General features: G+C 37.2%; 1 protein-coding gene across 4 annotated transcripts in view; it reads right to left on the bottom strand.

Annotated features, from left to right (window-relative positions):
* Positions 1 to 1,339: 1,339 nt before the first annotated feature.
* The window catches only part of gpm6ab (glycoprotein M6Ab), a 58,940-nt gene continuing 38,566 nt past the window's right edge, over positions 1,340 to 21,713 (bottom strand). For 2 of the 4 annotated variants that reach the window (XM_079897625.1, XM_079897622.1), the window contains exons 2-7: positions 9,534 to 9,726; positions 8,224 to 8,380; positions 7,742 to 7,895; positions 6,663 to 6,739; positions 5,900 to 5,965; positions 1,340 to 3,501 (exon numbers count right to left, since the gene is read on the bottom strand). In XM_079897625.1, coding sequence (XP_079753751.1) covers positions 3,349 to 3,501; positions 5,900 to 5,965; positions 6,663 to 6,739; positions 7,742 to 7,895; positions 8,224 to 8,380; positions 9,534 to 9,726 — 800 coding nt within the window. In that variant the 3' untranslated portion in view covers positions 1,340 to 3,348. Of the gene's footprint in view, positions 4,046 to 5,899; positions 5,966 to 6,662; positions 6,740 to 7,741; positions 7,896 to 8,223; positions 8,381 to 9,533; positions 9,727 to 21,713 lie in introns of all 4 variants that reach the window. The other 2 variants (XM_079897624.1, XM_079897623.1) reach the window with 1 other exon arrangement.

Raw genomic sequence — 21,713 nt, 5'->3', positions numbered from 1 at the left:
TTAATGAATGATAATTTATAAAAATAGGTGTAATCCGGACATATATACATAAAGTGTAAGAATACCCAAGACGTCACTTTCAACCATGCTTCAATATCTGACGCTCAAAGCACCCTTTAGCGTCCATATGAGACGCATAACCCTACCACAGACCTAAACCTACCCAACCGAAGCGTCTCATATTGACGCTAAGGGTGCTTTGTGCGTCGGATATTGACGCTTTCGAAAGCGTCAGTTACATGACGCCTAAACCTACCCATAACCGAAGCGTCACATATGGACGCTAAAGGGTGCTTTGAGCGTCAGATATTGAAGCATGGTTGAAAGTGACAAAAAGTGACGTCTTGGGTATGAGAATGTGTTGCAATAGCATAATAAAACCAAATATGTTTTGAATATTTGGCATAAGGAATTTGCCATTTTCTTTAGATAAGTCCCTGCCAGAGAAGGTGCTCCCCCAGCTGATTCTTGGTTCCTGTCATCCTATTTTTCCATGCCATATTAGCCTTTTTCCTGTTGACTGGAGATATTGAGGCCCTATTTACTGCTTTGAAGCAATCACTGAATATTACATTTAAAGAATTGCATATACTTTACAAATTAACCTTAAATTAATTACTAGCATCTTTTTTTTTTTAATTACTAGCATCTTAGTCATAGGTCCGGTTCTGCTTTCATCATTACGTTGTGCGTCAAGTTCAAGGATTACTCTTTTGGCGTCAATTGATGCGTACGGCCGTCTGCCGGAAGCAAGTTATTTTAGTCGATTAAGTTTTAAATATGGATATTTTTCTTACACGGAAGCATCGCTTCACTTCAGAGGCCTTTATTAGCCCGCGGAGATGTGTGGAGCACTTTAATCATGAATGGATGTGCTTTGATGGACTTCCAAAGACATACACCCATTCACTCCCATTATAAAGCTTTGAAGAGCCAGGACATTTTTTAATATAACTCCGATTGTATTCGTCTGAAAGAAGAATTTCTTATACACCTATAGGATGGCTTCATGGTGAGTAAATAATGGGCTAATTTTCATTTTTTGGGTGAACTATCCCTTTAAGCCATGTCTGTGAAACTGGGGGATAATGTACTAAATTGACTAACAATTTAGGTTGGGTTAAAATTCACTTGCCTGTTGTCAAGCTTGTTCTCAGACTTTGTTCCCTGTAAGGATGCTATAGGTCAGCATTTCCTTGTGTTGTTTTTAAAGAAATGCATTTAAAACTGTGGGTTGTATTGAACTATAGATGCAAGATTAACAGGCTTTAAAAGGTCACTCACATGACCTCCAAATAAAGCAAATCTCAAACACACACGATAAACATGAACAATTAAAACAAGTACACAAGTGTCTTTATTTACGCAAGCAAGTTTGTTTCTACAGTTCGAAAAGAAAAAAGCCACTGTCAAGCTGTTGGCACATTTATGTACAAAACCAGTTAATTTTACTGCCTGCTACAAAGCATTCTCAGTGAAAGTACAAAAAACTAGTACAGTATGTGGATAAAGCTGAAAGCAATGTCAGGGTAATACTGGATACGCAACATCATAACAAGTATAGGTTTAAGACATGGTTTGGAAAATCATCACGAACTTGAAAGGACAAAACTCAAACACTACAACCTAATAAGATATTTAGCTTAATATTGTTAGCGTAGCAACTGTAATACTGCACATTTAGAAAAAATATAGTTGACCCCAGCAAGACAGTCAGTCATAAGTGTAAAAATCAAAATAAAGGATTTTTTTTTTTCCTTTTTGAGTTAGTTAAAACTATTACCATTAGATGCATAACCATGCCACAAATAACAACTAGATTTACGTTTTTTTTGTTTTTTTTACCTACTACAAGTTTCTTTTGTGGTTTAAATAAAAAGCTGCATGACTAGTAAGAGTACAGGGACTCTGCGCTGATTCCAAATGCACTTACACCAAAAAACTCACAATGGTCCATAAGTGCACAAAAACTAGCTTTTTTTTGTTTTGTTTTTTTGAAACACTGACAAAAGTACTTTACTGCAAAAGTAGGGCAACTGAAGTCTGCAAGACCGAGCCAAAACACTGAATTTGGCGTTATACATGCCTGTACACCCATATCTTTCTTATTTATTCAAAACATATTTGAATGTTACCTTGTTTATTCAGCCTTCCACAGTGTTTGGCAGAGTCGTTGCAATCAACTTTTCCATTTAGATTTATACTTCTCTGATATGAACGACAATCTCAAGAATATCACCTACTGTAACACTGACTGGCGAGATGTGTTTTAGAAATTGACATGAAATGTGTTCACACTTAAAGAGATATATACAGTTCAGAGGAATGACCAAAAAACTGTTTTCATTTGATTACTTGCATTTAAAAGTTAAAGCTAAAACTAAGCAATAAAACACCTGAAAATGTTATTAGCATGTGAGAGTATGGCTTGCAATGAATGAAAGAAAACAAATATCCATAGAGTCTCCCAAGGCAAATCCTACATGACCGCTCTAGCTGATTTGAGACGTTCTTTCACGGTCCTTCTTTCCCAATCAGCAACCATCTTTGTCAAAGCTTAACAAGCGTTTACTAAGCACCAGTGTCACACCTTCCATTAATACTGCACACAGCTAGCATATACAGTTAGGCCAAGCTACAATATAGCAGTAAAAGTCACTTTAAGGTACTTTTTGAAATCCCTGGCACTCCAAAACTGAATTTGTTGGAAAAAGAATCTGTACATTTTTTATGCTGTTGCTGCTGTAAGTGTGGCAGCTTGAGCGATTTAACCTGTAAATCATAAGTTACAAGTTTGGTCACATTTTGGTTTTTAAAAAGTCGGTGAATCTAAATCATGACTAGCCATTTATAAGGTGAGCTTGAAGACCGTAAATCAACGGTGTGTAATACAAAAATGTGAAAAGTGTGCTTGTAATCCCTTTGGCTAAACCCAAAACCCCTAACAAGACCCAATGAGACATAAAAGTATGTGGTACAAAAGAGAAGTCACTCAGCTTGGTGTGTTTATCAGGATGTGCTCTCAAACACGTCAACAGAAAAGGGAGGTAGAGGAGAAATGAAAGGACAAAGAAACTAAATCTATATCCTGGGTAGTCAGAGACGTTGCCATTGAGACGATAAGCACGCCCTTAGACCAACATTCTGGGTCACACCCGTACATAGCAAGTGTTACAGTTATTTGCCTCCCCAAGCCCATCACACTCCTCTCCCCTAGAAACCATGGAAATTAGACTTAGTTAAGTTTAGTTTATATATGTGTCTTCAGGGAAGGGAACGTCATGCTTGTGTATGTGTGTGTGTGTGTGTGTGTATACATATTTATATGTGTGCGCATGACCGCGAGCTTTATGTGTATGCATTCAAACGCTCTTTAGAGCGAGTAGAGTGGATATCATGAAGCTCCTGCTCCTCCTTGGACTTGATATCCTCGTATTTCTGCATCCGGCAGGCGTCCTTCACGTAAGCCCAGTTAGCCGACAGCACCATCAGGTAATGCACCTACAGCAACACAGTGGTTAGAGGGGAGGGTTAGTGTTAGTGCTGATGACCATTCCGTACACCCCCCAAAAAAAGGTCAAAGAATTACTCTGGAGAAGACAGGGATGGCGTTTAGTGCCCCAGTTTAGACTGGAGATCAACCAGATCAGTTATTTCCCATGTCAGGCAAAGCGGCAACCAGTTCCAGCTGAATATAAGCCAAGTTAGTTTGTTTCCTTACACATGTTATCACTTGTAACTGTTGGGTTAACTTGGGGCTACGCAGCTGGTTATGGTGGGGAGGTGGGAGGAGGACAGGAACTGAAACGATATTGCAAAATGGAAGGGCCTGGGTGTCATTTTAATCAAGCCAATTATGGGACGTCATTATGAAAGTCGCTGCTGTAGGCGATGGTGGTGGGGCCTTTGGTGGACAGAGAGTGTGTCGGTAGGTGGGAAGGGACACCCCAGACCAGAGCTGGCTTCAGAAACGCGTGCAGTACCTCCCCGTGTTCTTAGACGTCAGAATGACATTGTTACGGATGAGGACAGACACTGCCACCACCTATGACAGTAGCCAGATCATTAAAAAAGAGAAATGAAGAAAGTTACTCCTTTTCACCCTCATGTCATTCCAAACCTGTATGATATTCTTTCTTCTGAGGAAAATAAGAGATGTTTAATTTACACTGAAAGTGCAGTGAAAGTGAATGGTGAGCAAGGGCTGTCAAGTTATATCTTCTGAAGCTATATGTCATTAGCCCCTTTCACACAGAGATTCCGGAAAATGCACTGATAATGTGTCCCGGGATTGTTTGATTTTGGTTCATTCACTCAGCCAGAGATTTTCTTGAATCAGTGCATGCGTTCACACACATCCCATTAAGACACATGACACACCCCTTACGGCATTGGTCCTGCCTTTGGTTCACACAGGGCGCTTTCCGGGACTGATCCCAATAATGTTACTAGGCTTGTGTTCACACAGAAGGCACTCTAGCAATTCTATGGCAATTTTCTGGGATCAACGCTCTGTGTGAAAGGGTTGAGTGATAATCTTGAGTCCTGCGGCACTCAAATCTTGAGCCTTTCACAAGAATTCACATTTTTGTATATTCAAATATGCACATCAATGATGGCAAATATCATTGGTTCTTGTGTGTCTTGTAACCAATTTTGAATATGTGCATTTGTAAAGTGAGTTAAATGAGTTAAACCTCATGAGATTTGAGCGATATGTCAGAGGAAAAAGACATATGATGCCTTTTAGGGTGCATTTTTGTCAATTTGTGAGCCTTTAGTCACCATTTACCTTCATTGTATGGAAGAAAAGAGCTGCCAAACATCTCAGATGTGAAAAAAAAAAAATGGGAACAGAGTGAATAAATGATGCCAGAATTTCAAACTGAGCTATCCCTTTAAATGTGGATGGTTTCGAAAATTGTGGTATAATTAATGCATTTTCAGAACAAAAATGGCTCCTGCAGTTGCGTTGCAATGCCACAAATGCAATGCCACTCCAAATATAATTTAGCTGAAGTTCCTCCATACACCAATGGGTGGCATCATTGCTGCACAAATCAGCAAACTGCGAGTATGCAGCAATATTCTCTGAAAGGTATGATGTAATTATATAATCAAAAGAGCACAAATTATGATCCAATTCTGTAGACTCTTTGTTTCTAAGTACTTAATGTCCAAGCTGTTTTCTCATTTGCAAACCATGTGGAATGCAATTAACTTATATAAATGAGGCCAGACTGTTGCCTTTCCAGAAAACAAATGCATTGTGCTTTTCAGATAAGCTTAGGCAGAAGACAAAAGCACAGTACTTGGCAAAAAACTAAGGTAGACACAGTGTATTGACAGTCTGCCTCAAATAAATTTGATGCTATTCTATTTACCTTCTACATAAGCCCTTATATTATTAACTAATGAAAATGGCTTTCTAAGGTTCAAACCAATGGGCAGAAAATGGTGTCTCACAATCACTTATCGCTGTTCCAAACAAGCTTCTCTCCTTCCTTCCCTCTCCTCTTCTGTTTCCATGGCAACAACACCTCCTGCATTTTCAATGATGAGCGTTTCTCTCCCTCTCTTTCTGTCTCCTTCTCTCTTTGCTCACTCACTATTTTACAAGAGGCCTTGAATGTCTATTGCATTTTAGACAGACCCACACATTCTTTCATGATTCTAAACAAGTGCCTGGTTTCTATAACATACTTGCTTAGATTTCATATTACCCATCTCGCAGGTGTCACTGGAGTCAACGAATTAGTGAAACTCATGAATCGATCTATATTGAATTTTATTGCCCCTAAAAGGAAATGTAGATTCAATGGGAATTTATACAATGCAGAAACGGAGTAACAAAGAAAGATAAAAAGCTAGCGAGAAAGAAAGCAGTGGAAAAGCTCACCATGGCAATAACGGCTGCTCCAGCCCCCGCAAGTGCGCAGACGAACAAGTGGAACGTCAGATCCAGCTGAAGAAAGAGACAAAAAAAGACTCTGAAGAGGAGAAAACGTGGATGGTTTTCTGAACAATTACCATGAACACTGTAAAAAAAAGTTGTAAATAAAACAAAGTTTATTGGAATGCATTTTACAGGAAAATACTATTTCAGTCTTTCTGTCAAAATGTAATGTTTAATTCAATGTGTTACTTGCCGTTTCTTTAACTGTAACTAACTGTAAAAAAAATGTCTACACCAGCAAAGTGCAGATAAATCTAGATCTCTAAACCAATTTAAAATGATAACCTCAATCTATCGTGACATCTTTACTATGCACATTCATTTTATTTTCAACTTCATTTTTCCAGAGCAGCACATGTCAACACTGACCTTTAAACAGATCTGATAAATGCCTGTAATCTCTAATAATATTGTGAAAACATGACATCCACTCCCATATAACTTGTGGCACAGTCCATAAAAGGAGCTGCGCAATCTTGCTAATAAATTTTAATATTATTTAACAATTATATATTTATATGGAGGAAACCCCGCTGCACTGTGTGTCTTCAGACTTAAAAGCACGGAAAGGTTTACAATTTATTCATATTCTCTCTCTCTCTCACTCCTCACCCTTCTTTTATGCCATAGGTCACTGACTGTAATGGCGGATTGAATTTATATGAAGATGAAGGCCATCAGTCAGGATAAAGAACTGCCAACTGACCTCATTAGATTCACACATCTTGATGAAGTTCTCAGAAGCAGTGCACAGTTTTTTCTCCTCACCAATGGACACAATTCCTGCAATTCAAATTAAGTGAGTTGTGTTAACATCAGACTATTAGGGAGTTGATATGTGCTCATTAAAAATGCAAAACAAAAAACACACATACATGACGATTAGATTTGGCTAAATTGTGCTAAGTCATGGTTAGGTCATTTTTAACTTTTCCATAATGGGTTTTATTATGTCATGAACGTGTAGGTGAATGTGATTTCACCAAGTACAACATGTTACTGGATCAACATCTTTATTAATCCTGGAACAACATTCCAATCAACCAATCAGATCTGAGGGACAAGTTTAGGCTTATGTCAAGTTTAGACTTACAAACCAGGGTCAGGTACCAGGGATAAGTTATGGATAGGGTTAGGTTTAAGGTAAAGATAGGGTCAGGACTAAATTTTCGGACTGGAATGTCATTGCAGGAACATGTCTTGGCAAAATCATGATGACCGATGGGATACACCACAGCTGTAGTGGTGATTTAACTAGAAAATAACTGTCGTTGATGTTGCAATCCTGTTAATGAATGGCTGTATTACAATTAAATGTCATAATGGTGCTCCCAGCAGTATTGGTACACAATGGATTTCTGTAATGTGTAAAAAGAGTGTTTAATGGTATCATAATACTGTTTATATATGCATTCTGTTGTTTAGCTGTTGTGAGTTATTTTCCAATATTCTCTGCCCTTGGAAGTCTGGATAATGCATGTAGCCTGACACATTCAGCTTCTGCACTAAAACATAAATAAACTGCAACACAAAAACATAAACCTGATTGATAAAGGTTGTTTGAAGTCATCTCAGACAGTTACAGCCCAACAGCCAGCTAGACTTGGCATTCACTGCTAACTTATTCACATAGTGATCCAGAAGCACTTGAATGTGACTGGAAAATATCAGCAATCCATAGATCCATATTTTATTTCGCTGGCTAAGTATTTAGTTGACACCACCATATTACAGGAAATTACAGGAAACATGTCTCATCTAATAGTGTTGAAATGAGCTACGCACCAAACTGACGCAGGTCGAAGCAAAGATTAGTATTGTACACCACAGTGTTGTTCTGACAGGTGTTCCAGATGTTGAAATACATGAAGACTGGCAGAGAGGTGAAGGCTGTAACTCCCAGCCAAGCCAACATGAAGATATAAGTAAGCATGATGAACTGAAGAAGAAAGAAAGAGATATATATGCTCCTTGATTACACCATTTTCACACCATATTTGTAACTCATAATGCATTAAATAGCGGTGACCTTATGAGCCATCTGAAAGTTTTCTGTTATTCGAATCAGATTTATATCAGATTTCTTTTTTCTAATTCAGTAACAACCCTTCTTTTCTATTATACAATAATATGCTTTGATGCCTCATTTAACCTGAAGCACTTTCTTTTAGTGTGAAAGTTTTTTTTATAATTTAGAAAATCACAGTTTCAAGATACATTTTTTGCTCATCATACATTACAGTAGTTGTTTGGGTGGTTGATCTTACCCAAGCACTGACACAGCGCCCGCAGGTGGTGATCTTAAAGTCCCCATAAAGGTCCCGGATGGCCCCAGTGGTGAAAAATCCCTCCACCATCAGTAGAATACCATAGACGAAAAAGGCTGCTGCCACTCCATAGATCACATACTTAAAGATGTCAATCCTGAGGAATCAAAACGATAAATAATTAGTGACTTTTAATGAAAAGAGTGTCAGTGCTTATCTAGCATACAACGGTAATTCAATGACAATAGGGCACAATGGTGGCAGAGTACGTCTGTATACATTAAACTCAATTAAAAACAAACATATAACTGTCTGATTTACTTATTCCAAAGCCTTACTCAGAAAAAAATTAAATAAAATGGCTGAAGAAATGCTGCTCCACACCATTATTCCTTCCTCCACCCACTCCTTTCCCTTGTTCTCTCCTTCCATCCTGCTCTCCTTCCCACCAGTGGAGTTCCGGTGAGCAGGTGTGCTCGGTTGATCTGGTGTGATTTCAGAACGCCTAATTCTCTGACTGGGACAGATGCCAAAACCTAACATGGTAGCTCAGAAAAATCAGGCTTGGCAAAAGTTTGTGCGTGTGTCACTGTTCTTTAGAAATATGAGTGTGGGAAAACAAGCTATTTTCTTTACTCGCTCTAGATTTAATTATTCTGTATTGTCGCTGTTGTTCAAACTTGAATAAGGTGTATGCAACAAGTCTGTTTTTTTAATGGTAGAGTTAACCAATAAACCACAAAAAGACAATGAATGGAGTCAGCACAACCTGATTTCACCAAGTACAACATGTTCCTGGATCAACATCTTTGCTGATCCTGGAACAACATTCCAATCAACCAATCAGATCTGAGGGACAAGTTTAGAGTTTATGTCAAGTTTAGGCTTACAACCATGGTTATGTGCTTCTACATCAGTGTTATTCACATATAATTTGCCTCTGATTTTGGGGATAATTTATGGGTAGGGTTAGGTTAAGGGGTAGGGATAAGGTTAGGACAAAATTTTCAGACCAGAATGTTGTTCCAGGATCAACAAAATATGTTGTATATATGTTGTAGAATATGTACACATCGAACTCGGCAAAATCAGGACATGCATGAAGTAAAATGTCATATGAAGCAAAATGTTAATTCATGAGCTTGGGTTATTTGCAATAGACAAGCAATTATTGAGGAGCACTGGTGAAAGAAACTGAATTGAATTTATGTGCATTTGAAAAGTAGGGTGCAACTAAAAAATGTCACCGAAATTGGGCTCAACAGGCAGCAATGTTTTTTTTATTATGACTTTGGTACTGTGGCACTCACATGGTGAAGACGTCCAGGGCATCAACAGGCGACCGGACAACATCAAAGTAGGTCTGCAGGATGGTGACGGTCCCAGAGAGAGCCTCATGACCACAGCCACAGAAGAGCGCCACCCCGGCATACAGCAGGATGGTCGCGATCAGAGAGGCGTAGGGTATCCCACTCAGACATTTGAGGCAGCATTCAGAACACCCTGGGAACAAGAGGGAATGTCAGTCCATAACTGCTATAAGAGCAGTACAACCAATAGCGATGCTTTACCACCCATATAGGGCAATGCTGTTGATAAATATGTAGAAGTGCAAGAGAAATTAGAATCAAGTACAGGGAATGTGTCAAAAATGTATTCAACAAGGTATCTTGTTGAGTGAAAGTATTTAAATGTATTCATATGATCAATAAGTTATGACAACATATGTTTTTACATTGCTTTAACTCATCAAAATGTTAACTCATTTTTTAAGTCAGTTTAATGTAATTTAAGTTGAAATGACTAATATTTAAGGCAGCAACTTTTTTACAGTGTAAAAAATCTTTTTTTTTTTTCGATTTGTTTGAATAAATCAAGAGACTGATGTTTTTAAAGAAATTAATACATTAAAACAAGGATGCTTTAAATTGATCAAAAGTGACAGCAAATACTTTTACGAAAAAGAAAATAATTTCAAATAAATGCTGTACTTTTGAACTTTATATTCATCAAAAAAAAAAAGTATCAGTGTTTCTACAAAAATATTACATTATTATATTTTAATTCAGCTTTTCCATCACAGATAAACAATACATTTTAAATATCAACATAATAGAAAACAATTATTTTAAATTGTAATAACATTTCACAATATTATTGTTTTTACTGTATTTTTAAATGCAAAGCATAAGAGACTCATTTCAAAAAACATTTAAAAAAAATCTTAACGCCCCTAATCATAACTGAAATAGCTTGAATGTCAGTTAAAAAGCATAAGTCCTTCACGGTTATACACGGCAAATACTACATCAATTCAAAGCAGGACGGTTTATGAACAACAAATGAAAATGATAAATTAGAGCCTCATTGGTCCATTACCCATCTCAGAGGGGTAACAGTTTCACCAGATGAAAGTGCAAAGCAAATTCTATTTTCACAGTCAAAGAGAACATCCATTCCCACACATGTCACAGGGCAAGAAGTCTACTGTCACTCTCTAACCAACCATAACTGCTACAACTGAAAGATTCATGGACACAATTCAACAGCACGCAACCACTATTGATTGAAATATTGCAAGTCGAGAATGGCACCAGTGGCGGCTATTCCACAGCGCGACACAGCAATGAATTAAGGGGTCATCTTAAACAAAACCCACCAGTACAGGAAAGCATAGTAGATCAGGTCTTCAGAGGATGTTCACTATCATGTACAGTATACCTTAGAAGAAAAATAAGAGTCCTTATTGTTGAACTCAATAAGTCAAGCAGGCTAAATATTTCACAGCACAACCTCTTAAGCCCTGAAGCCGAATGCTCACGGTTTTTGAGCTTACATCCCATCTTCTCACTGAGCGCCTTGTAGCCAAGCAGCTATTGGTGCAATAGCATTGTGTCTGCATTCTCCTCAGTCCTTGTAGCTGTGCTCCAGAACCTGCCGTTTACAGGAGTGTGGAGAATGTGTTTTTTGCAGCAGTGACCCAGCTGTTACAGGGGAAACAGACTTGCACGTCCATTACACCTTGAGAAGAGCCTGCAGCTCTGAACACAGTATAAATGCTCTGGAGAGCAGGCAAGCGTTACTGCATCAAAACATTCATGTGATCCTGTATACTGACCTGAGTTATGCACAGATTTAAAACTGTAATAATATTTCATAACATTACTGTTTTCACTGTATAGCCTTGGCAAGCATAAGAGACTTCTTTCAAAATCAATCAAAATTATTACCAACCCCAAACCTTTGAAGGTAGTGTACATGTAATTAAATACATTTTTTGAGCAGGAAAACATTTGATGTGTCCCTATATTGCAAGTTTGAATTATTTGAACACCTTTGTGGTCTAAACTAGCTAAATGAAATACCATATATTAGCGGTTATATACTTTTCTGTATATATAATCGTCTTGGGTAGAACAACACTGAATAAAATGATTAGTTGAATTTACTCATTTTTTTATGGTAAGTAGCTGCACACAATTGATTTAAGCTACATTTAAAAAAATGCATTAAGTTGAACTAAAATTTAATAAGTTCAACTAAACACATTTGTTTAAATGTAACTAAAATCAATTGTGTGCAGCCACTTACCATAAAAAAATGTAGTAAATTCAACAATCATTTTTTTCAGTGTATGCGAACTATAAAAGTACAAACTATATTTATAATATACCTACAGTAATCTACACAAGATCATCAGCATCCCTCATGTAGTGCACCATATTTTTTTTCAGTGTAGAGTCAGCAGAAAAGTCTACATACCATTAAGACTTAATGTCTTTGCATTTTCGCTAATGCTTGGATCCCTAATTCCAGGTGTCTGTAAATTTGAATGCCCCTCATTTTAGGGAGATTGACTGTGATATCTGGGAGTGAAGTAGAGTGACACATTACTTATTTATCATGCCAATAAACAGCACCAAACTGACATCCCTGTGGTGTCCTTAAGATGCAGTCAGTCTTGAGAGAGCTGAAACAGATTAATGAGGGAGCCAAAGTCTGTTCTTTGATCTCAGTGGGATGAGACATGAGATCAATACACAGACTGTCAATGGAAAACTCAAGCCTAAACCTGCCTCATCAAGTGCACCCCTATCATGCCATATGTGCCGGTAAGAAATCTATAATGTTTGCTTAGGTAAGAATACTGCTTTTTAGAAATGATAATTCAAAAAAGTCTAAATCCATCTCTCTGTCCTTGAATCTGCCTCTTTATTAAAAACCCTCATGGTGGATGTTTGACTCTTTCATTGTTCTTTCACATTCAAAAACAGTGGAGAGTGTTTTCATCGTAAAATACGCTCTCAGGAGGGAAGTCTGTACAGCTATTCTCTGCAATTAAAAGTGCACTCAGTTATAAGAATGAAACAATGTGATTGTGCCTCACCGTGAACCAAGGTTTGCTGCTCAGTGTGCGTTACCAAATAATAGATTGTAAAATGGTTTGCAACCATAGTAAACTGGTGGGAAACATAGGCCTGTGGTTATTTTAAGCTTAATTTATGTCTCTCTTTTGCTTTAATATAAATGACTTTTCTGACTAGTGAAATCATAAAAGTAATAAAACTATGATCCTGATAAATTGGTTAAAAAAAGACAATATGGGTTGATTTTAACTAAATTGTATTTGAGCGAGTCACTCTTTGTAACACTGCTGAAAGAAAAAGAAAAAAACTCATTACAACTACATCACAAATAATAAATGAAGCTCTAAAACAGATGTGGTATAATTGGCAGGCACTTTCACAGAAACACTAATGGAAGAAGACAAGCGCTCTATATTGACTTAAGGCTGAGAGAGGTGGTGAGCATCTCTCACACAGATGAATTGCTTCCTGCTTGGTAGTATGTCAGCAAATAAAACTACCTGTCTCCTTGTCCACTGGTCCAGAAGATCAGAATCAGAGACCATTACAATGGTAATCTCCTTTCTTTCCTCATCCAGACTTTCTTATGTTTAGACCAGGGATGGGCAACTTCGGTCCTGGAGGGCCACTGTCCTAGCTTCAACCCTAATCAAACACACCTGAACAAGCTAATCAAGGTCCTCAGGATTAATAGAAAATTACAGACAGGTGATTTTTTCAGGGTTGGAGCTAAACTCTGTAGGACAGTGGCCCTCCAGGACCGAAGTTGCCCATCCCTGGTTTAGACCAACTGCACGTGGATTTCAACCAGCTGACAGAGTTCAATTTTTTTTTGTGTATCATCATCATATTACATCGCTTAGATATTTTTAATAAAATAAAAAAAATATCTAAAATATATTTTTGCATACATGAGATTTCAGTTGGTTTCAAATATTTTCTCAAACTGATTTCATATTTAAAATGGAGTATATTTAGACTAAAAATGAAATGTAATATCCATTTAATTTGATATACAAACAAATTAAATTCCTTTTAAACGGAATGAAACAGAGGAGCAGCCCAAACCTCAAAAGCACATTATAAAGCTGATGAGGAAAAATGATGTAACCCAAAAATAGACACCACACTTCCATTTCAGATGACAAGTAGTTTCATCCTTGTGTAGCACTGCTGGAGTAATGTAGGTTTACAACTGGAACACTCGTCACATTTCCTCTTTGTCCAATGTCTTTAATTCACTGCAGAGCAATGAATGCGCCACATCTATCAGGATAACAACAGGGTGGATGTGAAAGATTATTTAGAGTCGCTTCTTTCTACATCTTACATGGTCACACTGGACTTAGAAAAGCATCCTGTACCTTCAGCCAACCTTCCAAATGGAGAGAAGGCATTTTGGAATGCTTGCTCCTTATATTCTCAATGTGGGAGTAGGAATTGAACGCACCAAAGCTTCTGAGGCGAAAAAGTATATCTGCCCCATTGTTATTCATTGGAAAACAATACTATGCCCTACAAAAATGTCTAGACTAAACCCTTTCATTATCCTATTACATTACTTTTTTACATGGAAATGGAATATAATGGAAGAGCAACTCAAACATCAAAAGCACATAAGAACGGCCATCAAAGATGACGAGGAAAAATTATGGAACCATAATACACTACATTTTCATTCCAGATGATTTGTTGGTTCATACTGAAGGGATCATAAGGGACAATAATTGTGTCATCTTTTAGAACTACACTAGCATATAGAAAACTAATAGACACTGAATTAAAAAGCCACAAAATTCCACTATTTCATGCGGAAACTAAGTTTTTTTTGTTTTGTTTTTTGGTCATTAAATACCTCAAAATCACCTGAATCATGCTGTTTAAATTAGTATTCCTTAGTATTGCAAAAGGTTTTTAAATGTGAATCCTTAAAATGAGCATTTTATGTATTTTGAAGAGTTTACATACTATTTATAAAATAATTATCTTGGAACACCACAATATAATATAACAAATTGTCTTGAGCCGCTCCAACTCCTGCCACTGATGCACAGCACAGCTCATAATCCACCTCTCCCCTTCTTTAACCCACAAAATATTAGGTTTAAATAAACAGTTGTTTCTAATGATGTAGTAGTGTATTACAACACCCTCTCCCTCACTCAAATATTGAACAAAACAGCTCCGCAGATGCAGGACTCTGAAAGGCTCCGTTCGCCGCAGCCGGCTGCCAGCCTGACCAGAATGTGAAGCAGCTCCCCAGCATGCAGCTAATGGCATGTTGAACGACCGCAGACCAACCAGAGAGAGAGAGAGAGAGAGAGAGAGAGAGATAGAGGGAGGAGCTGATGCATCACATCTGTATAAATGGGAACTCCAGGATCATCATGCAGATCTATTTTGTTCATATGAGCCACTCAACAAAGAACATGGATTTTATCTCCCATAATCATGATTTATTTTTTACTTCAAGCTGTGTGTATGTGTTTGACAGACTGCATTGTGTTCAATATTAATTTTTCAGACAATTTGCTCTTTTGGAGAGGCATTACCAGTCTTAATGAATAGACTAGAATAACTATAGAATAACTATTTAATTAGACACACAGAACTGAAACACCAGCTTGGTAAGAGATTACAACTCCACATACAACAATAATGTAATACTCTTCATGCTGGGTACATATGGAAAAACTTCAATGCCATTTTTTTTTTTTTTTTAAGTATTTTTTAAAAAAGCAGTGAAGATTTTTTTGTTAAAATATTTTTTTGTTAAAAATGCCAAAAGATGCCAAATCAAAGTATCTAAGGATTCTCAATAGCAAACTGTGTGTGCTACTTTAAGATAGCAACCATACATCCATATTGCATTTTATTTTCTTTCTTTCTTTTTTTTTTAATTCAAATGAATTTTATAATCATTCATTAGCCATTTATGTAGTTAGAAACAGACATTTTCCATTGCTTTTGCTTTGGTATAATAACACTTCTTGGATTTGTTAGATTATTCCACAAACCAGCTGGGCACATTATAACTTTGTCTCCCGCTTTCTGCTCTTGGCATTTCTCAGTCTCTTAGGCTGATAGAATACTTACAGTTTTTGGATACCAGACAAGGCTTGCTGTTGACAGGTTTTAGGTACAACATATATATCAAAAACTGATGTATTCTGTTATGTATTCTGGATAGGTTTTCTTCATTCAGAATTCAATTTAATTCAGAAAATCAAAACATGCTTATCATAAAAGAGGTCTGTTCAAGTCATTGTATGTATGAACTATATAAATAAATGGGTAAAAAAAAACTAAAAAAAACAAAAAACAAAACATAGACCGTCACTTTATTGACCCATCAGCAATTAAAATGCATTTGCTCTTGCTGCAATCCTTGCTTGGTGTGAGGGGTGTTCCTATAACCCTCAAATTTCACTCCACTGCTGTGTGTGCATGTCCGATAGATAGTGAGCTCTTTGCCAACCACAAATATCTGAAATATGAAACCCCACTCAAAAGACATCAGGGACCAGGCAGTGTTTATCCCCTGTTAAGTCTCTCCATTGCTCCATTACTATTAAATCAAGCACACAGGGCGACCCAGGGGGAGGCATTTATGATGTCATGGACAAGGGGCATGACTCCTTTGACTTGAACAAGTATCTACTAAACACTATTAATTCTATCTAAATGGATAACAATGCAATCAGGTACCATATAATGTTTAATGTGTTTGATAAATATGCACATGGGTGAAATACTAATCACCACTGTTGGTGTTCAAAAAGCTTAAGATTTGGACTGTATCAGCTGACAGTTAAATCCATAGAGGCCTCTAGGAATGCTTAAAAGACTCTGGGATATTCCTTTAGCAGTTATACCCAAGCTGCGCTGCTCTCTACATAAAGGAACCTGGTGCCACTTGCTTTCATTTATACATCTAGTCACTCTTATTTTAGCATTATTAACACGGGTCATGGGTTCGATTCCCAGGGAAAGCAAGAACTGATAAGAATGTAAAAGTGTACCTTGAAATGCAATGTAAGTCGCTTTGGATAAAAGCGTCTGCCAAATGCGTAAATGTAAATGACGGAAAAATTGACTGAAAAATAACAGGGCATGTTACATTGAACATCTTTCCAATTACCTAGAGCTCTCGTGGGTCATGAATCAGAATACAGACTCTTCATGTTTAGGTAATGTTTGTAAATTGGATTCATATGAATTAATTTCCCATTTACAAAAAAAAAAAAAGGCTGCACATGTGTGATATGATTTGTGCTTATAGCCCACAGGCTTATTTTTAATTGACACTTCTTAAATGATTTATGGAGAAACTTTGTCAATGAATAATAAGATATAAAATGCAAATGTAACTAATGCTGTGTAGCCAGGCACATATTGAACTAGAGAATAAATAAACAGAAGATAATTGTCTATATTTTGTTCTATAGTTACAATTCGATGTAAATGTAATGCTAAACCTATGAGAGTTTAATTCTAGAGATATATAGTGGTTATCTTTAGTAAACATACGGTATTGTACATGGGTGTTTAGGCACAAATTCATAGTTACCATTGTTTTAAATTTTGTACCAATTGTACCAATATTTTCAATAGTCAATACATTCATATTTTCAGAATTACAAATTGCACAGCTTGGTTGGGAATGACAAGAAAAATAATCTGTTCACAAGATATTCACCTTCTTTTTTTTTCCATCACATCATACATTTTATTTCAAGTATGAAATCACAACTCAAGGCAATTTTTGAAAATAATAAAATAATAAAAAAATATTTTTGTTCGTTGCACTCTGTTTATATTAATTTACATTACATTGCATTAAATTAACATTTAAATTATAACTGCCTTGCATTCTAATTGTAATAATTCATATTTCAGACTGTCTATTTACACTAAGTGCAAATCGCCCTCCTTGTTGACTATTTACACTATTTACACTAACTCTGCCCACCACTGTCTGATTGAGCCAGAGAAAAACTACAAAAGGAATCCCACTAATAACAAGAGCTGTGGCATGGATATGTATGGCAGTAAGGCAGTAATAAGTATGGCATTTAATGATTTTAATGAATATAATAATTTAACTCAATTGTCATTATTGCATACTGATTTATAATGTACTACAATACACTGAGGTGCTAATAGTATCTGACACTATTTGCACAAAGTATAAATAGCATCTATCACTTTTGGCAAATAGCATTTAACGTATAATATATATATATATATATATATATATATATATATATATATATATATATATATATATATATACACACTCACCTAAAGGATTATTAGGAACACCATACTAATACTGTGTTTGACCCCCTTTCGCCTTCAGAACTGCCTTAATTCTACGTGGCATTGATTCAACAAGGTGCTGAAAGCATTCTTTAGAAATGTTGGCCCATATTGATAGGATAGCATCTTGCAGTTGATGGAGATTTGTGGGATGCACATCCAGGGCACGAAGCTCCCGTTCCACCACATCCCAAAGATGCTCTATTGGGTTGAGATCTGGTGACTGTGGGGGCCATTTTAGTACAGTGAACTCATTGTCATGTTCAAGAAACCAAACATGGGTACATGGTGGTCATAAAGGGATGGACATGGTCAGAAACAATGCTCAGGTAGTCCGTGGCATTTAAACGATGCCCAATTGGCACTAAGGGGCCTAAAGTGTGCCAAGAAAACATCCCCCACACCATTACACCACCACCACCAGCCTGCACAGTGGTAACAAGGCATGATGGATCCATGTTCTCATTCTGTTTACGCCAAATTCTGACTCTACCATCTGAATGTCTCAACAGAAATCGAGACTCATCAGACCAGGCAACATTTTTCCAGTCTTCAACTGTCCAATTTTGGTGAGCTCGTGCAAATTGTAGCCTCTTTTTCCTATTTGTAGTGGAGATGAGTGGTACCCGGGGGGGTCTTCTGCTGTTGTAGCCCATCCGCCTTAAAGTTGTGCATGTTGTGGCTTCACAAATGCTTTGCTGCATACCTCGGTTGTAACGAGTGGTTATTTCAGTCAAAGTTGCTCTTCTATCAGCTTGAATCAGTCGGCCCATTCTCCTCTGACCTCTAGCATCAACAAGGCATTTTCGCCCACAGGACTGCCACATACTGGATGTTTTTCCCTTTTCACACCATTCTATGTAAACCCTAGAAATGGTTGTGCGTGAAAATCCCAGTAACTGAGCAGATTGTGAAATACCCAGACCGGCCCATCTGGCACCAACAACCATGCCACGCTCAAAATTGCTTAAATCACCTTTCTTTCCCATTCTGACATTCAGTTTGGAGTTCAGGAGATTGTCTTGACCAGGACCACACCCCTAAATGCATTGAAGCAACTGTCATGTGATTGGTTGATTAGATAATTGCATTAATGAGAAATTGAACAGGTGTTCCTAATAATCCTTTAGGTGAGTGTATATATATATATATATATATATATATATATTATAACGTGACCTTCATATAAAAAAGAAATCTGTTATTGATACAATGTGAAAGCTTCACTAAAGAGGATGAAGGCACTACAGTGACGCCCGTGGGCAGACCAAGAGCATGCTCCATAATTCTCCTGGGATTGACAGGCATTGCATCTAAAAGTGGCAGGCCTTCATTAAAACCTGCGAATTAGCAAGCAGTCTTTGTGTTGATTGCTTTGTGCACTTCTTATTCTCACACCAAGGTCGTTAATTGGACGGCTCCAGAAGGGAAGGTTGAATAGAACCACCCTCTGAGATTAAATGAATTAGTGAAATATATTTAACAAGCTGCTGTTGTATCAGTGACTGAACTGCATTGTATAAGAGCAGCTCTTGCAAAATTTATGAACGGTCTGTGCCTCAATGGACTTACTATAATTGCATTTATTACAGACATTATGACAGATACTGAATTTTATGACCTGTAAATGAGTTTCAAAGGAGTACTTGACAAACAGTAGACAACATTTTACAGAGACTGAGTGCTCAAATATATAAAGCCATAAACCAGGACCAAACCTCAAACTAAGACAAGACTCTACCAATTTCCAAATTGAGTGCTAAGTAAATTGGTGGCTACATGCTTTGGGGGTCAATGAGCTTCATAATGTATGAACGTTTGCTTTATTACCCCCTCTTTCCTCTCTGCCCTTCTTTCCTCTCATTCACTCCAGATAATCAGTCGTTGAGGCAACGCAATACTGCCAGCTGTCAGACGTCACAGGCATCAGTGCGACTCAGGCAGCATCGGGTCATAAGGGGCTGCACTAAACTCGGCCTCAAGAGACACAGTTCTGCATATAGCGTCCTCAGGTTCCTGAAGATGAGACGAACCTGAGGACGCTATATGCGAAACGTGTTGTTCGCTTTGAATAAAATAAAAGAGTAAAGTCAACAGTGTGCAGTAGAGTGTTCTTATTTTTGTCATAAAAATAATAAACTTAAAACCCATGCAGAGTTGATCACTGCAATTAGGGGTGGGCGATATACCGGTAGACACGATTAACCAGTATAAATTTTTCAACCGGTAGAGATTTTGGAATTTCGTCTCTATTCACAGTTACGCTCACAGTTACGCAGGTGCTTTGCTAAGTGGTCACGAAAGCTTATATTATTGCGGTTTAAAAAATGTTATTTTAAGCTGTTGAAGTGCAGTAAGCAGCGAAAGACTAATGTTTTAACTATATGCGCCTGCTGTCAGAGATACTTTTTCTCAGCGCTGTCTGAGAGATGCGCGCACATGAAAGCGCGTGAGAACTGAACTGAGTGCTTTTTGCCAACTAATTGGGCTTGAACGGTTAAATACACATACTTATGTGTCAAAATGACCATGTATTTGCAAGTAAACACAGTCATGTATGCCTTAAGTGAACGTAAACAGTTGAGAAAGAAAACATACGAGTATATTGGATCCATGAAGTTGGTCTTAAAGTGACAGCATCCAAATTTACCTGCTGCCGTTATTAATGCTAATCAAACAACAAAAAAGAGAGAAAATCTCTCACTGCTCTTGACTGAATCACATTTGTAAGTTTAAGAAGAAGAATTGTTTATTTAATTTACACAGTGAAGACTATGCAGTGTTTTTTTTTTTTTTTATTAATAAATTTGATTACTTTATACAATTTATGTAGTATTTCTTATATTCTTAAGTTTACAGGTTTATTTAATTTGTGTCATTGTTCTATTTTTTGCTATTATAAAAACCTTATTTAAAGCAAAAATAACTATATCGTGATATATATCGTTATCATTAAATAAAATTACTCATATCATGATATAAGATTCTGGCCACATCACCCACCTCTAACTGCAATTAATTAATAATTAACATAATTCCTCTTTTTTTGCACAGGATACATAGGTACAGGATGAAGTATTTTATATGGAAATAAATGCAGTCTTCATGGTGTTCATAAGAGACTTCTTTCCAAAACATCTCCAACAATCCAAAGATAAACGCTCCAACAATAAACATTTGTTAAATATATAATACACTTGTCTCTTGATTATAAAGCTACTGTATTACTGTCTGCAATGGATGAAATTTTGGATGAAAATGTGAATTGTTATAATTTCCTGATTGCTTTTATTTGCCAATTTTTGGACAGATGAATATTCTATTAGCAGACTCATCTGTTCTGCCCATTAATTGTGTGCTATAAACCAAACAATCTGCTCCTAATTGCTTGCAAATTCCCAAAGACTAAACTTAGAATATCGCCAAAAGGTGAGCCCCATTGTTTAGAACTGTCAGCAGTCCCTCGGATGCACTTTAATCACTGGCCTGTTCCTGTCATACAGTGACCATATGTTGATTGTTTAGTGTTCAGCATTTCGTTTTCCCACCAATGGGCTCAGATAAGCATACGTTACAGTGGCAAGACAAATGGGTTAGTGAGCCTGTGCACATGCAGAAGGCTTCATCCATTATTCAGAAGCAGTGCAGCGCGAAGCAGAGAGGGGCCTGCCATCACTATCAATAATTTAACTCTCCCACTACAAGCCCCCTCCATTTCTCTCTGTATTTCCCTTTTTTCTCTTTGTCTGTTTCTTACTTGTCTTCTGTAAATGAAGAGTGTCTATTGATGCACACTGTGCA

The sequence above is a fragment of the Squalius cephalus genome, assembly GCF_949319135.1.
Source record: "Squalius cephalus genome assembly, chromosome: 2".
In the NCBI taxonomy this organism is placed as follows: Eukaryota; Metazoa; Chordata; class Actinopteri; order Cypriniformes; family Leuciscidae; genus Squalius; species Squalius cephalus.
The sequence above is the reverse complement of the archived record's forward strand: the minus strand, read 5'-3'. Positions and strand labels throughout refer to the sequence as shown.